The 16,858-nt window shown below is 43.4% G+C and overlaps 1 protein-coding gene across 2 annotated transcripts in view; it reads right to left on the minus strand.

The window, feature by feature from the left end:
- The window catches only part of LOC147631489 (uncharacterized), a 38,850-nt gene extending 31,529 nt beyond the window's left edge, over positions 1 to 7,321 (minus strand). The window contains exons 1-2 of one of the 2 annotated variants that reach the window (XM_086809878.1): positions 7,071 to 7,321; positions 6,636 to 6,897 (exon numbers count right to left, since the gene is read on the minus strand). In XM_086809878.1, coding sequence (XP_086666004.1) covers positions 6,636 to 6,892 — 257 coding nt within the window. In that variant the 5' untranslated portion in view covers positions 6,893 to 6,897; positions 7,071 to 7,321. Of the gene's footprint in view, positions 1 to 6,635; positions 6,974 to 7,070 lie in introns of both variants that reach the window. The other variant, XM_086809879.1, reaches the window with a different exon arrangement.
- Between the last annotated feature and the right edge of the window lie 9,537 nt (positions 7,322 to 16,858).

A 16,858-nucleotide genomic window follows, 5' to 3' on the forward strand; every position in this document is an offset into this window, starting at 1 on the left:
GCAGTCCATTTAGTAGCCAACAATTACACAGTCTCTAACGCAGCAGTTCAGTCCATTTGTACCCTAAACGCAGCAATTCAGACCATCAGCCCTTAGGCACCCGCATACAGTACCCTACCAAGCCCCAGGATAGCAGTTTACCCTTTGCGTTTGAGCACATATCACCACCAGCAGCCATTCAGTCCACTCCAGTCATGCGTTTGCAGATCTACAGCAGTTTCCAGCATTGCGTTTCAGTCCTACAGCCGTACCCCGCCTTCTGTGCATCATCCATACATGCTACAGTCATCTGGTGAAGGTAACATACCATTCATAAGGATTTACACCATATTTACATAGCTTAGAACAGTCCACCACAGTCCTTTCTCAGCCTCAGGTGTGTAGCCCTCCCTCATGCCCTTGGGAAGAGTGCATAGGCTCAAGATAAGTTCATTGAGGTGTTTCTACACCCGTGTACAATTCAGCCAAGCTTCCAATCCTCCAAGATCTTGCATTTGGCTTATCTACAGTCCACAGTCATTCTCTCTAAAGTAATAAAGCAAATACTATCTCAGTAACAGGATAGGAGGCCCTTCAATGGGTAATTTGGGACCCAATCTGTTGTACAGTTCTCATATCTCTTTAAAGTTTGAAGTATTAGAGTGGATTGCTAAACTCACGAAACTCAGGATAAAGAAGACGGTGTGAGCATTTGTGTGACAAGATCCTCCAATACGAGGACTTCTGCTACATATTACACTTACAATCCTAAAACTCTAACAGTACAGAAAGGTTACAAGTAGATACTCCTCCCTAGACGCTAGGTGAGGTGAAAGAAAGATGTAGAACTCTACTTCTTCCAGAGATCAAAGCATGCGGGTGAAGACAAGAGCTGACCCGAGGGAGAGGCTAATGGAGTAAGTGTACGGTGCTACGACTAGTCTGGAATAGGGACGGAATACAAAAAATAGGGATGTTGCAAGAAAAAAAAAACACTAGCAGATAGTCTTCCTGTAGAGTGTAGAAGCAAGAGCCTAAGAACCTCAGCTCTCTGATACCATGAGAGAATGATTGAAGGCGACAAGCGGGAGTAGAGGAGAGACTTAGTGCAACTAGCAATGATCCAACACTCCAGCAAAAAAGATGAATGAATTAAATGGCAAAAAGTTTGTTCTTATATACATCATGAAGGGGTTGGTCGACTAGCATATGACTGAGGACAAAGTCCACGACTAAGAAAAACAACTAATAAAAGGTGAAAAAAATACCCAAAAATATCAGATAAATATGCTGAATAAAAGGGATCAAACAGGGCTCGAGACATAGTCACAAGGGACGAGGGACGGGGACGGGGACGGGACGGCTATAAGTAGGGAACGGGGACGGGGGAGGGAACGGCACTCAAAAAATACTTTTTTTTTTATTTTTCTACTCTACACTTATTCTACTTTGGAAGTACATCAAAATGAGCACAAATTTACACTAAAATGGTAAGCTTTTGAGTCATATTAATAATTAAGTAGATACAAAATGAGTCATGACTCAAGAGTCAGGACTCAGGAGTCAGGACTAAGCATGGACAGACTCAAATGAGTCAATGACAAAAAAGTGCTAAAGACTAGAGGCTAGAGGCTAGAGCTAAGTAGTAAGGCCCATGAATCATGATCCATGAATGATCATCCACGTGAAGTGCTCGCCTCATGGTCATGGGTAGCTTGTGCCAAAGAAGCATCAAGCTCATCCTCAGTCTCATCCTCACTGGCATGCTGCTCCTGCACCTCATCCTCTTGTTGCTCTTCTAGTTGACTCATCTCCCACTCGGTGAAGGAATCTGCCTTCTTGGTCACGCTCTTGCAAAGCATTCGCAAGTTCGCGCTGACGAAGACAAGGTCATTGGCACGCTCTAGACTTCTCCATGAATAGATCAACGGTTGTGCCTAATTCAATTAAGAAAAAAGCGTTGATTCCTTCAAGTTAAGTCTGTTATAGTTTCCCTTCTATCTGGTTTATTCAGATGAAGGTTAGTTCAGTGTTGACTTCATTAGAAAAATTTGCTAAAAAATTCAAAATGGTGGAATCGTCCTCGCTTTCCGGGCATGGAAAATTTTCCCGGTTTCGATTTTCGGAATGACCACCAGCTTAGTCTCGTGCCCGAACATTCGAGGGTGAGGCCCCGAGTGGGAAACCCTACCCCGCGCAAGAGAGAGTTGCTTCCGCTGCCAGCAATCGGGAATCTGGTGCGCGGAGGGGACAGTGGGATCTCACACGAGATGTCCTCATCTCGCAAAAATAGAGGAGAACTCTTTCCCTTAAGATCAACTGATTCTGGGGTTCCTTATAGTCTTGTGAACCTAACAGAATCTTGGGATAAAGATCCCTTATATAGAACTCATCATCAGATAACAATTCACTCAGATCATATCATTCAAATCCTTATCACGATAATGATTAGATCAAAATTTCTATCTAAACATACCTCCATGGGAATTTTCAATTATACAGATTTTTAATTTGACATCCCTCTATGCATAAGAAGAGAAGATGGAGACCGGGCACCATTGCTCTTCGTGAAATTAGGAGGTTCCAGCAGAAGAGTCCTGAGTTGATTATACCCAAGGCGCCTTTCTCGAGGTTGGTGTGAGAAATACTGCAAGATCTACAAAGGGGAAATCACTACAAGTACTTTTCAAGAGATCAAGCATGTAATGTGGAGCAATGGTCAGCCCAAGTGTTGCTTGCTCTTCAAGAGGCGGCTGAAAGTTACTTGGTGGATCTCATGCATGATGGTCAGCTGTTCGCCATCCATGCCCGGTGCATCACACTGAAGCCCTCGGATCTCACTCTTGTTCGTAGGATTCATAACAATAGTGATGCATTCAACCTTAACTATGACATGGTTTGAAGAGCTGTGTAAATGCTTGTGTATTATTTTGTGTTTTCACGTTTTCCTTTAGTTCTACTCAACTAGTTGTACTTTATGCGATGTACTGGATTTGGATATTTTAAGTTTCCTTGTTTCCAATGTTGTGTACCAAACTTGCCCATTGATTTGAATATTTTAAGTTTTATTCATTTCTAACGAGTCAGTTCCTCTTCCTAGAGGCAATGTGGCTGTAGGTACTCCAAAGTTGCTCCAAGCAAGAGGAGCTGACGGCCTGGCTAAGTATGCGGATGGCAAGCTGCTGCAGCTCCGGTCCATCTGACCCAAAGTCCTCCCACCATAGAGCAGCACCAACTTTGGAGCGGTCAACCTGTGCATCATGACAGCCATAGGAGCCATGAAATGACCTGTACATCGAAAGCTGGTCCCTAATCTTGCACCTAACCGATGCATCAGGCACAAGACGATCCAAGATGATCCTCCATCCAGCGCTCACCTCCCGGTCGCTCTCCTGCTCGCCTTGGAATTCTAGGTCCACCACATAAGCTGCTGCATGCAATGGAGAGTAGTAGGAATTCCACCTTCCTAGACACAAGGCATGGATCTCCTCGTATCTATCTTCGTCAGGCACGAAGTCTTTCAACTTCTCTATCATACGATCCATGGCCTCGTAGACCTTGCCTATGCATGGTTGCATAGCGTCTACAATCCTCAATAGGTGGACTATGGACCTCACCATAGCATCTGTGGTCTTCACACGCTCCCACCAAGAGGCGTCATCCGCCCGTAGCCTACACTCTTGGCCAGTGTTTGTATGGGACTCTTGCATGGCGACAAACTCGTCGTTAAGGAAAAGCCCCCTCAAAGCACCGCTACAATCCTTCAACCGGCCCAACATGAGAAAGTTGTAGGCAAACCGGGTGTCAGAATATTTGAGGAGAGAGAGACAGGACCTCTTGTTGAACTCATGCCGAAGTCTTTGGTGGTTGAGGACAAAGGAGACCATGGTGTTGGCCTCCTCAATGAGCGGGCTGATCCATGGTAATGCCCCGATGTCCTTGAGGAGGTTGTTTAGGCAATGAGCCATACAAAAGGACACCGTGACATGTCCAAACATACCTTGGAGAATAGCTCCCGCCGCCCTATTGGAAGGCTCCCCATCCGCAACAAAGCCCACTACATGCTCGGGGCCAACGATCTCCATGGTGGTAGCCCACTCCACCGCAAGCACATCCGCGCTCTTCCCAGTGCCGGATGCATCATGAGATGAGATGAAGTACATCTCTCCGCGGGAATATGCAACCATGCCGTGAATACTCCTCTTGCGGGTGTCACTCCATCCATCCACAATGAGGGAGACTCCGTTCCTCTCCCATTGCCGCTTTGTGTTATCGGCCGCTTGCTCTACAATGCGCTTCTCCTTCTCAAGCAATGTAGTGCGCAAGCTCTCGGATGAGGGGCCGTATAGGTTGAGCCATACTCCCCAATCTTCTTAACCATGACCTTGAAGTATTCCGACCTATTCAAGAAAGTAATTTACTAATAAGAAGGGGACTAGGATGATGAAAACATGAATGATGAATTGGCAATGATCGATTGCACTTACCTAGCCGCTTGAAAGGCAATGTGGTCGTGGAAGAAGAAGCGGGCCACCGCCATATCCACCTCCTCCTTCAACTTGGGGTTCCAATTCTCCCCAAGTGTAGATTGTCGCCGTGGGCCACATAATGATTGAGAGGCTGTGGAGATGGAGGGTGCCGGTGTCGTGGATGGAGTAACATTCCGACTTGATGGTGAAGGTGATGGTGTGCATGATCCCGATCCACCACATGACTCCATTGTAGAGGCTTGAGTTCCTCTCCCCATCGGCGCAAGATCCACGGCCACTCGTGGTGTCCTTGTCGCTTCGACCGCTTCGTAGACGCTAAGCTTGTCAAGAAGTTCCCGTCTCTTCTCGGGCGTGACATTCGTGCAAAACCTCACCTCATGCCCACTCTCATGCAAGAGGTGGGCTCGCACTTTGTCGGCGCCACCCGTTCGAAGGTACGGACAAAGCTTGCATACCCATGGCCGAGAACCGCCTCCATGAACGGATGTGGTGTAGTTAACCTCCTCCCACCATGTCCATCCCGTTGTCCTTCTACGAGAAGCCCCGGCACGTGAGGAGGATGCCATGGTTGAAAATGGCTTGACTCTTGAGCCTTGAGGAATGAGAGAGAGAGAGAGAGAGAGAGAGAGAGAGAGAGAGAGCCTTGAGGAATGAGAGAGAGAGAGAGAGCCTAAAGGCTTAAAAGTTGGAAGAGTCAAGACTCAAGAGGCTTGAGGGAGAGGTGAGAGCCTAGGCCCTAGAGCTTGGAACTTGAAAGTTGGAAGAGAGAAGATTCAAAAAGCTTGAGCCTTGAAAGCTTGAGCCTTGAGAGTTGTGAACTTGTGTGTGCTTGTAGCCTTGTAAAGGCTTGTTCTTATATAGATAGGCAAGAAGAGAGAGGAAAGCCTCAAGGACAAGAGAGAGAGAGAGGGCCAAGCCTCAAAGAGCCAACAGCCAACGGCTAGAAACGGGCAGGCGCAACGGCTCTCTGCCATCCCCGCACAGCGCCGTCCCCGTCCCTGCACCGTCCCCTGTGAGCAACGTTCCGTGGGGGACGTCCGTCTGTCCCCGTCCCTGCGCCGTCCCGATTCGCCGTCCCAGCGTTCCAAGCCTCCGTCCCCTGTGACTATGGCTGGAGATGATCATTCCAACAATCTTCATTTGCAACGACCAATCAAAGTAGTTGGTCCCATCTAGGATGGATTCCTTAGAAAGTTGGGGAATAAATGAAGAGATGACAATCGGTGTAGAAGTCATGGAGTCCTCCTCTTGAATCTATGATGGAAAGGTTGTAAGTAGGTACCCGGGGGCTGCCCACTCCTCCCTAGACACTAGGTGAGGTAAAAGAAAGATGTAGAATTGTACTCCTTCCATAGATCAATGCACACAGGTGAAGCCAAGAACCAACTAGATGCGCGATGAAGGGAGGGAGAGGCTAATGGAGCAAGTGCACAATGCAACCATTAGTTTGGGGTAGGGACGAAATACAAGAATTAGGGAAACAAAATATTTACGTTAAAAAAAATTTGCCTCCTCTACCAGGAGGGAGGGCTAGAAAAGAGAAAACGTTGGCTGATAGTCTTCCTATAGAGTGTAGAAGCAAGGGCCTGAGAACCACAACGCTGATAGCATGAGAGAATGGTTGAAGGCAGCAAGTGGAAGCAGAGAAGAGACTTGGAATAGGCTGCAGCGAACAATAATCCAACACTTGAGCAAAATGATGAATGAATTAAATGGCCAAAAGCCTGTTCTTATATACAACACAAAATAGCCAAGTCAGCCAGTAGAAGAAACCCACGACTGGTGAAAAATCATGGTGGTTGCGTACGTTAGGTACGGTGCAGTACGATACAATATGCGTACGAGTACATAAAGTACATATCTGGATAAGTACTTTAAGTACGTTCACTTTTATAAAATAATATATATGTAAAATAAAAAATATATATTATAAACCATTCATCATTTAGCAATATTGGTACACAGAATTGAGCAAAAAACAATTGAATTGCAAACATCTATGCTCTATAAATGTCAAATGAGCAACGAGCATACAACATGAAGTCTTGTTGAATCTGAAATCTTAGTAGAAACGCCAATAGTCGTATGGTTGGCACAAAATAATATGACATCATACATGTTTGATCATAAATCATGAAAGTACAAGCGCATGCACGATACACTAACCTGTAGTCAACCGTGCGGAAGCTCGATGTACCCACGCATTCAGCATCGGCCTGTCTTTGATCTTCTAGATCCAACACGCTGCCATACTCGCTTTTCACCGACCACGAATCTGCGGCCAGAGACCGCTCGTCATCCGAATAATGCGAGGCTGCCTCTGCCTCTGCCATTCTGCCCGGCTCTGCAGGCTGAAACCTAATGGTCTGTGCAGCAGCTTGATGATGTCCTTCCTCAGCAGAAGCCCAGCGGAGACCCGCCATCTCCGCTGTAAGAGTGTACGGCAATCAAAAAGCAGCTTTGAATGCCTCCTCCTAAAAAGGCAAGATTGAAAAGAGGAAACCCTAATAGGGTTGCAGAATGATGAAGCATAGTGCGAGAACACCTTTACTCTGCTAAAGGAGAGAGACCCTTTTTGTAAAGAAAAATCAAAAACAATACCTTGGCTGTATCGACGCTAAGTAAAGATGGGCGAAATGGTAAACCTCTCGCAAAATGCAAGCCTAGGGTTTGCCGCGCAGATCAGAATTTCGATTATTAATTATTGATCGTAAAATGTCATGCGAGTGCAAATTTGCATCGTTTATTATCGAGGCCACGTGGACTTCACTTCCTTTGAGAAATGCATTTTTCCAAAGGGTATATTAGAGTGTGAATTGAAGGCTCCAAACAAAAGTCAGAGAGCTTTACCACCAATTGGTTAAAGTGGATGGCTTGTATCCCGAGGTAATGGGTTACTGCATGGTGCTACCTTGTAACTCGGGTTACTCCGTGGTGCTATCTTGTAACTCCTCAACCCGTAGGGGTGAGTGGGTGGGTGGGTGTGTGTATGTGTGTGAAAGGGTATGCGGTACCCTCATGTAACTTTTATATATATAAAAAGTCAAAGAGCTTCAATTTTTTGAAAAAAAAGCCTCATAGGATTGATACCTCCGAGTCTTTTACAAACATGGAGCATTTTAGCATCCCCCACTATTTCTTGGGCTTGAAAATGCTCCACAAGCTCATGCAAAGTAGCATCAACCACCACGAGCTCCAATCTACACCCTTGATGTGCACATGAACATGCCCTTAGGCTCTCTTGAGAGAGGAGAAGAATCATGCAAGCGATGGGTTGCCTTTTTGAAAAATGCATACAAAACAACCTTCACCATACAATTTTGCATATGATAACGTTTAAAATAGGCAAAAAAACAAATAAACCTATCAAAAAATGGGTGAACCCGTCAAAAATCAAGCCTGAGCAAATGCACTATCTAGACCCTTTAATCTTAAACACTATGCTTTGTTTAGATAATGCATACATTTCCATAAAAACTCAAGGATAGATTGGGGTTTATGTCGATGATGTTGTTATGCTTTTGTTGGTGCACATATTGAATCTTGTATCTAACACCTAAAATTGTTGGTTCATGTCAATGCTTTTGTTGGTGGGTTCTTGTATTCAACACTTAAAATTACACACCCTTTTTAACACTAGTAACAACACATATATTGGTAGCTTAGGCACCACAATACTTATACATTTCCTTCTTATTGATGTCACTATAGAACAAAAAATAAGTGAAATAGGTTATTCTACTATAATGTGCTTTGTTATATCTTAAAATGCTTGGTCACTATTGATGTCACTATAGAACAAAAATATGTGAAATTGGTTGTTCTACTATAATGTGTTTTGTTATGTCTTAAAATGCTTGGTCACTTTTTTTATGAAATAAAACTTGCACTTTATGCCATTTCCACTTTGAATCTCTTATCTTCATGTCTAAGGTAGCATATAGGATAGCCCATCTTTAGACTATAGTGTGGCTAAGGAAAATTTAGTGAATCCCCCATATGTTTTTTATAGTCTCACCATAATCAATATGTTTGTAGTAATGGTCATGCTTAGTATCATTTTAATGCTTATTAGAACATAAGAAAATGCTAGTATGCTAATTGCTTTACAACACATTTGTTGTGGAAAATAAAAACATTTCATTTCTCACCATTTGTTCAATTCGTCGCCCAACTTCTCAAAGAATTCCTCATGAAAATGAGGCTTTGGCATTTTGACATTTCATTTCTCACCATTTGTTCAGTTCGTCGCCCAACTTCTCAAAGAATTCCTCATGAAAATGAGGCTTTGGCATTTTGACATTTACCATTTCTCTTTATAGCTTAGATTACATAAACACGAGTACTTACGCATGTTGTCATACTGATTCTTGTTATCTATAATCTTGTTTCATAGGACCCATGCTCCACCCATGCCTTTGGAAGCTTGGCATTTTCCAATTTATACCTTTGTATCTTTAAAGAATTGTTGTCATTGACCCCATGCACACTAGTCTCTGAAAATTTTATTTCTATCCACAAGAAAATTGATTATGAATTCTTTTTTTTTAATAAAATTATTTTTGGGTACATCAACCTTGGGTATTTCAACTTGTATTTACACACACACCCATATGCATTTTTCTTTCTTGCTCTTTTTATGGGTTTTTCACTACTTCTTCAGTCATCATTATTTATTTGGGGGGTTATCGTGTGAAAATAAGAGGAAACTCCACAAGGTAGCTACCATTTGATAGTAGACGTCAGCTCACTTTGAAACTCTTCCGATCTCCCTTGCTCCTCGAGCATGCCAGAAAACCTCACAAACCCCAAGTCCGTTTGTCAGAACACTGACCATCGCTTGACCACTTGGATAGAGTCCAAATGACTTTCTCGCATTGTTAATAATATCGTTGTCGTGCTTATGTGTGAAGGTTAAAGAATGTTCATCCATCCCTCTGTGGTTAATTGGGGACGCCTAGTTACCACTATGTTTATAGCATGGCACTTGGGTGATTCCAAATATTCCATGTGCAGGACATATGAATTTAGGGATGGTTGAAACTAAGTGTTGGATTTAATGCTTATAAATAATTTTAGCAAGTGTTGCTAATGTGTAATGTGTTTAAATGGACAACCTGTAGGTGTATGAGATTGATGAGCCTTGTGCTTGTAAGCCGTTATGGCTGGGACATGATGGGAGTGATTTGGCATGAGCAATTATCGGGAAGATTCTCATTTTTGGTATTTGGGCCATGGCTACAAGATATTTTGTATTATTGTTGGCCACCCACTTTTGTTATTATTCGGCGTGGACCTATTGATTTTGCTACACGTGAACTAGCCCTTGGGGTTCTTTATGTATTTTTCCTTTAGTGGTTTAGACATGAAGGATTTATCTAAGCTTTTAATAAAAGCAACTCCTATTTTTGTAAAGGAGAAGCTCATGCAAAATCATGTAATTATTTTTGCCATGTGGACTATTTTTATGAATAAAGACATAAATACCCAAGAGGTGGGAGGATGCCAACACTTCTTGGGGGAGGGGAGATTGCATCTAATACTATGTTGAAGGTGATATCTATTTTACTTCTTTATTTTTTTTAAATTTATACTCAATCTTGTTAATTTGAATTCAATTCTATGGTTTAGCTCTTGATGTTTATGTGAGTTTTGAATTATTCTTCAAGTATTTGAGATCTTGTGTAAGTGAATTGCGTGAGAGTTTTTGGGGTTGAGACTAGGTGTACCCTTGTCTCATCCCATCCTTAGTCCTATTATTCCTCCTTAGTTTAAGGATTCACTTTTGGGTTGATACAATGGTGGCACTTCAAGCACTATGCATTCAAGTATCACAATTTTATAAAACACAATGCAACTTTGATCTTTGTCTCATGGGATGATTGTCACAGCTTCATGACTAGATCTTCTATGTGATTGATGAGAGAAGAAGATCCTATATGGGCTAGTGTTGTCACTCTTCCATGACAATGTGATTGTATACTTGGTGTTGTGACCCATCCTTGTTGTGATAAATTCCTTCTAACATTTTGTTGTGAACTCATCTTTTCTTCTCTTTATGCATCTTGGCCTAGCCTTCTCAACCACAAGGTTGTGGTGAAATTTTAGACAAATAAGCAAAGGGTTGGAGCAAAATACCAAACCTTAACCACATGCTACGCTAAATAGCTAAAAGGAATTGGCACCTCTCTCTCTCTCTCTCTCTCTCTCTCTCTCTCTCTCTCTCTCTCTCTCTCTCACACACACACACACACACACACACACGTACACAAAATTTACGTGGCTAGGGTGGAGCAAAGCAAATACACTTCTTCATGATTGAATGGAGATAGAAATTAACACTTAACCACAAAGAAAATTAATATAACAATATATGAAAAAATGCACTCAATCAATTTATAGGATCTCTCATCTAAATGATCACAAGTACAATTGATCTGCATCTTACCATGTAAGTAAGTGGCCTAAATCATGCCAACCATGTGGCCTCAAATGTGCTCACATCACATAATGACAACCATAACTTTTTGATACTTCTATGCACTATTTCTATCCTGTATTCTCTCGCTTGACAACACAAAGGCTATCAGCATATATTCTAACACTCCCTTTCAGTGATGGGCTTCCCTTATGTCAATGCATGCTAGGGTCTATGTTTTTCTTCATGACTTAAACAAACCACACTAGTGCCTTGAGTCCGTGATCTTGGTAACCTTCATGACCCAAACGGACCACCCTAGTGCCTTGAGTCCATGATCTTGGCAACCTTCATGGACTAAAGGCATGCTTATGCTTTAAGGGGGTCGAATGTAACAGATGGTGGAGCCATGTCTTTACTCGGACCACTCACTCATAGCAAACTCGAGACCCATCTTGCTTGTGACATCACCCATCACTCCAATAATGGTTCACATCTCACGGCTTAATGCCATTACATTTATGTAGGTCATAACATAATCTGAGGAAAAAAATGATGAAGAACTCAATGAAAATCTATTCAATGACAATTCAATGAAAAATGAAGTGATGTAAAAAAATTCGATACTAAAACCTAATCTACTAAAGATGATCTCATCAAAGCACATTTTTGTGAAACCCAAACTGATGTAGATCCAAAAGTAATGAGTTTTTTTATTTTATTTGAACCAATTGTTGGCCATGTCTATCTAATTGATAAAATTATCATTCTTAACATATTTGTGAAACTTATTACTTATTAAAGATAATTCTAATTTTGATTAAACCCCCCTCTAGCTAAGATAAGTTGTTTAATGAGCTCATCATGTTTATAACACCCCATGGAACTTAATGTTATTTGATAAGAGTATAATCACACCAATTTTTTTACAATGATAATCATGCTAAAAATGGTCAATTAGCTAAGACAAGTTGTTTGATGAGCTCATCGTGTTTAAAACTTATAACTTATTATTATTTAATAAGTATAATCATGCTAATTTTTTACAATTATAATCATGTTGAAAATGGCTAGCTAGTGACTGGATATGTAATTTGATGAGACAGATGGAATTACACGATATGTAATCTGATGATAGATGGAATTACAAGATCAAGACATGATGTTTTTGCCTTATTAAACTTATGACTGCTTCATAATATTTTCTATTTGTAAATCGGCCAACACTTTTGGTGATCCCCTGAATTACTCAATCTTGTCTTCGATTATGTTTTGAGTTATGTGATTATGTGTACCTACATGGATTTGGCATGGGTAAATCTCCTTTCTCACTCTATTCAACATGACATTTTTCGATGATTGTTAACTCCTCCTCTTGTGTCTTTACTTCCTATTAACTAAAATGAACATACTTCCTTGCACAAAAGAGAGGGTGAGGAGAAGAGAAAGAAGGCTATGCAAGGGTCAGTTCGGGAACTAGTAATTAGCCAACCCTAATGAGGGAACTCCCCTATGTGACGTCGCTAGGGGATCACTCCACTACCACTTGTGTCACTAAAGTGGAGCTTCCACAAGCTCAGTGAGGAACAAAGGAGAAGGAGATATGGAGAGCTCAACTCCTACTCAATGCCTTCATGATGTGTGTGTGTGTGTGTGTGTGTGTGAGAGAGAGAGAGAGAGAGAGAGAGAGAGAGAGAGAGAGGGAGAGAGAAGAAGAGGCAAGCAACGAGAACATCACCTTCATGCACACACCACAATCAAGCAAGCAAGCATAGATATACACAAGCTTACCACCATAGCCACAAAAGAGTGAGAGAGAGAGAAGAAGAACTCAAATGTGATAATGGGATTGTCCCTTTTCATATTTCGTAAGCTACTTATATACAAGAGCTCTCTTTTTACAATGGTTGACCGCCCATTCTACAATTGGGGGCCCAAAATTGGTTCTTCTAGCTCTATGTACACCTAGGCTCGTTCTCATGGCCGGCATTATACAAGTCGTAAGCTCGGTCATCCCATATAACCATGCTTAAAAACAATTTTAACCATTGTGGTTAACATACCCCGTCCCTAATTCAAGTCCATCCTCGGAGCTGTGGCAAGTGGAATCAGTATAGTAGAGGGAGTATGTCCGGACGAAGTTGTACTGCAATTTCGGATATGGGGGGATACCTTTAGATCCTAGAACGGAGATAGGCCAAAGTGAAAGTAACCAAACCCAGACTCATCTACTAGTCTGGAGGGCCATGCCTGCCAAACCACAGGAATGGCCGATTCGTACCAAGTCCAGAGACTAGTGCTAAACCCACGACAAGAACTAGGTCTCGAAGTGCCCGAGTCATCCTATCACAAAGACAGAGGGCCTACCAGCCCCATCATATCAGCCTAGGGCATCAATGTACGAACAGTACCTACCTCGTGGGGCATACCCAGGACACCATATGGGGCCATATGAAGCACAACCTGGTCCTCCCATAAGACAAAGACCCTCAATGGTCTATTATCCACCCGGCCAGCTCTCCCACCTATTATTCCCCAACCAATACCCGCTCCAGCCATGGCAGGGCTAACCCATGAAATGTTAAGGATAGCCATGGAAATAGGGAGGGGGTAGTAGCTAGCATCACAACCCCAACACCAGCTTCGCCTGCACAAGGGGGTACACAGGAGCGGAACAAACCCGCTAATATCTCAAAACTGATCACTAAGTTTGATGGAACTAGGGACCCCATATCGCACTTAGAGATGTTTAATCAGATCTACAAAGCATTCGGCCATGTAGACGATCAAGTCAAGTGCCTTTGGCCTCATCCTAGATGGCAAAGCTAGCCAATGGTGTAGGTCCTTGAAGACAAAAGATAAGGCCACCTTTGAAGCCTTGAAAGAGGCCTTCAAATGGAGTTCTGTAAAGCAATTACACAACATAAACAAAAGGATGGAAAACCATTCCGGACTACATCAACAAGGTAAGGTATCTCCACTCCCGTTGTAGTGCCAGATACAAGTTCTCTGACAGAAGGCTAATTGGGAGATTTTTGGAAGGCCTGGAGATGACATACCCTTACATAATTCTTTGTATGCCCTAGCCCATACCTCCTTTGAGCAATGCTATAGGAGTGCTATGGATTTCGAGGATAACTTCAAGGAAACACGTTCCCATTCTCGAGAACTTCACGAGGGTACATCTGAGAGGCCTCCTTCAAAACAACCAGCACCAAATATGAGGGAAAAAGCAAGGACTCCACCTTGGGACAACAGGTCAAACGGTTGGCCTAAATTAATTTAGCAAATGACCCAACACTAGAGAACCAGCCAAGGCCAGGATCGAGTTGGTCAACCCCATCTCTACTCCAAGAGGGAGCTAGTGTGGCGCCCGATTTGTCGAGCTAACCATACTAGCATGGAGTTTCCACATCTGCGACCCCATCCCACCCTCTACTACACATATTGCCAAAGATGGGGTAGTCATGAAATTACAAATTGCTATTAGAACGACAGCTCAAGCTCGAGCCCTGCTAGTAAACCCCAAGCAACTGCTAGCCTTGCCAGCACCTGCACTTTATAACGCACCTCAACCAAGCCAGGAATCCTTAGGGTACTAGAGATGCCCTTACCGCCCCTTGTGCTTCCACCTCAACCCCCATTGCCCCACGAGTCATCCCTATTCGTCGCTCGTGAACTAACCTTGATGGAGATTTTCGAAGAAGGGGATGAGGGGGACACCATTGAAGGACCCGCTTTATGAGCCTCTTGAACCAAACAGTCCGCCCTCCTAGATTTTAAGCCACTATGTGATAGAGGGTGACCAGATGTACCCTGTATACTTAGCCATCCTAACTCCACGGGGATTGGACATGAACACTATGGCTAAACGACCACACATGCAATGTTACCATTGCGCAGAACCTCACCGGGTAGCTAAGTGTTCAATCAAAAAAGGGATGGCAAGTTCTTTTGTAGGTGCTTCCGCACTAACCCCTTTATGCATCAGGTGCGGGATTGACCACATATATAAGGACTGTCCGCTAAGAGCAGGCACAATAGGAAAAGCTCGTGAAGCTAATCCCAACACTAACATTAACTTGCTAAGTGTAATAGATGGCTTTATCCATACGGCCCCTCTCAACGCAATGACCAGATTACAGAGCAGACAAAGGGCCGCAGGCAAAGGCATCGACCACGCAAAACCAGGGACATGTCGTGGAACAAGTGCCGGCGACTAGATGCTCATGAAAAAAGATCACGAAAATTGGCAAAGTGGATAGTTGGGTATTTATTAAAAGCGGTTCAGAAGATGGCACAACCACCCACGTGTCAACCTCTTCATCTAAAGAGAGGAACAAATGCTACCTTCAACCGCCTGTGTCAAGGAGCTAATTGACCCTAACTAGCTTCCGAGAAAGTTAGCTAAATACCCTAATCCCATTGAGGAAAAGGAGAGGCTAATGGCAGCCCAAGAGTTGGTTTGAGACTGCCAAGCTCCAAGCTTAGCTAGAAGATGAGCCTCTAATAGCTTACCTAGAATCTCCAACATGCGACCTACTGAGGAAGCTCAGGTGTACAACAGAGAGTTCCAAGAACAAGCACCCCCTAATAGGCCAACACCAGTAATAGCACCCAACGCTCCATTTACCCCCCACCAGGGAAACTGGGTAGCTGAATATCTCAAAAACCTGGGGGATGACCACCTCAAAAGGACAGACATAGAAGTTCAAATCCCAATACCCTATATGAACGAGAGCTTGAGGACAAGCTAAGGACAAGCTAAGGGGCGACCTTCCTCAAGGAACTGCATCTGATCCCAGAGACATTGCAAGTCTCTCTTTCTTCCTCTCTTCTCAGATCCAGATCCCCATTGGTAGCTTGCAGGTCTCTCTTTCTTCCTCTCTTCCCAGATCCCCATTGGTAGCTTGCTTCAAGGTAGCCCAAGCTTATGGAAGGATAAAAAAGATTGGATAGAGGGACACCTCAGAGAGCAGGGATGCAAGAATCCATGGAGCTAGATAGCTCTAATGAGACTGAGGAGGATGAACTCATTAAACCCCATGGGATCATTGGAACCCCCACGATTCGAGTCAACAAACTCGGACAATATTTTGAAGGTGATGAGCTTAATGAAGTATTACCAACAATAACCTTCAATGGTCTCTAGGTCACTGCCATCCTGGATGGGGGGCAGGAGTACGCATTGTCACCAAACAATGCTGGGAGAAATGGGGGGGGCACCAACCATGGATGGCATGACCTTGTTGGTAAAACTAGTAGATGGAGCCACTGCTAGGCCCATAGGTCTTTTGAAGGATTTTAAAATCAAGATCATTGGGACCACCTTCCGCCAGACCTTCGTGGTGATGAACTTCGGTCAATAACCATTTTCGTACGATTGTATCCTTGGACGACCCTTTATGAGGGAGACAAAAATCATCCATGACTAGGATACCGACCACATCTATATTCGGAGAAAAGACCAAACAGTCAAGATCAACCTACGCACTTAGAAGGTTCATCCCATGAGCGACCGACTCTTTGTAGAGGACTCAGTAAAAAACTCGATCCACTACAGTTCACCTTTGCCAAACCTGCCATAAAACAATTGATGAGGAAAAGGATAGCGATCCCCCTCCCACAGCTGAAACTCTGAAAATCGGATGCATATCCTTGCTACCTTGGACATACTTCTGAGAGGCACATTGGAACCAGGTTCACGTGGGCAAGAGATTACATCTCTCTACATGCTTAGCACCACCGCATACTTGCCGGAAGTCGCCACTCATGAGTCTGAAAAGGCCAATAATGTGGAACACACTCACATAGAACTCGCAAACCCGATGGATTCCCCGGATAAGAACGCTATGTCTTCCCTACTAACTCCTCAGACACCCACTGGCTTAAATACGTAGGGGTAGTTGAAGCACATGAATACTTCAACCAAGTCTCGCAAAAAGGAGTTCACCAATACCTCCCTTCTGGT

The sequence above is a fragment of the Cibotium barometz genome, chromosome 15 (genome assembly GCF_041138505.1).
Source record: "Cibotium barometz isolate CiBa-2024 chromosome 15, ASM4113850v1, whole genome shotgun sequence".
In the NCBI taxonomy this organism is placed as follows: domain Eukaryota; kingdom Viridiplantae; phylum Streptophyta; class Polypodiopsida; order Cyatheales; family Cibotiaceae; genus Cibotium; species Cibotium barometz.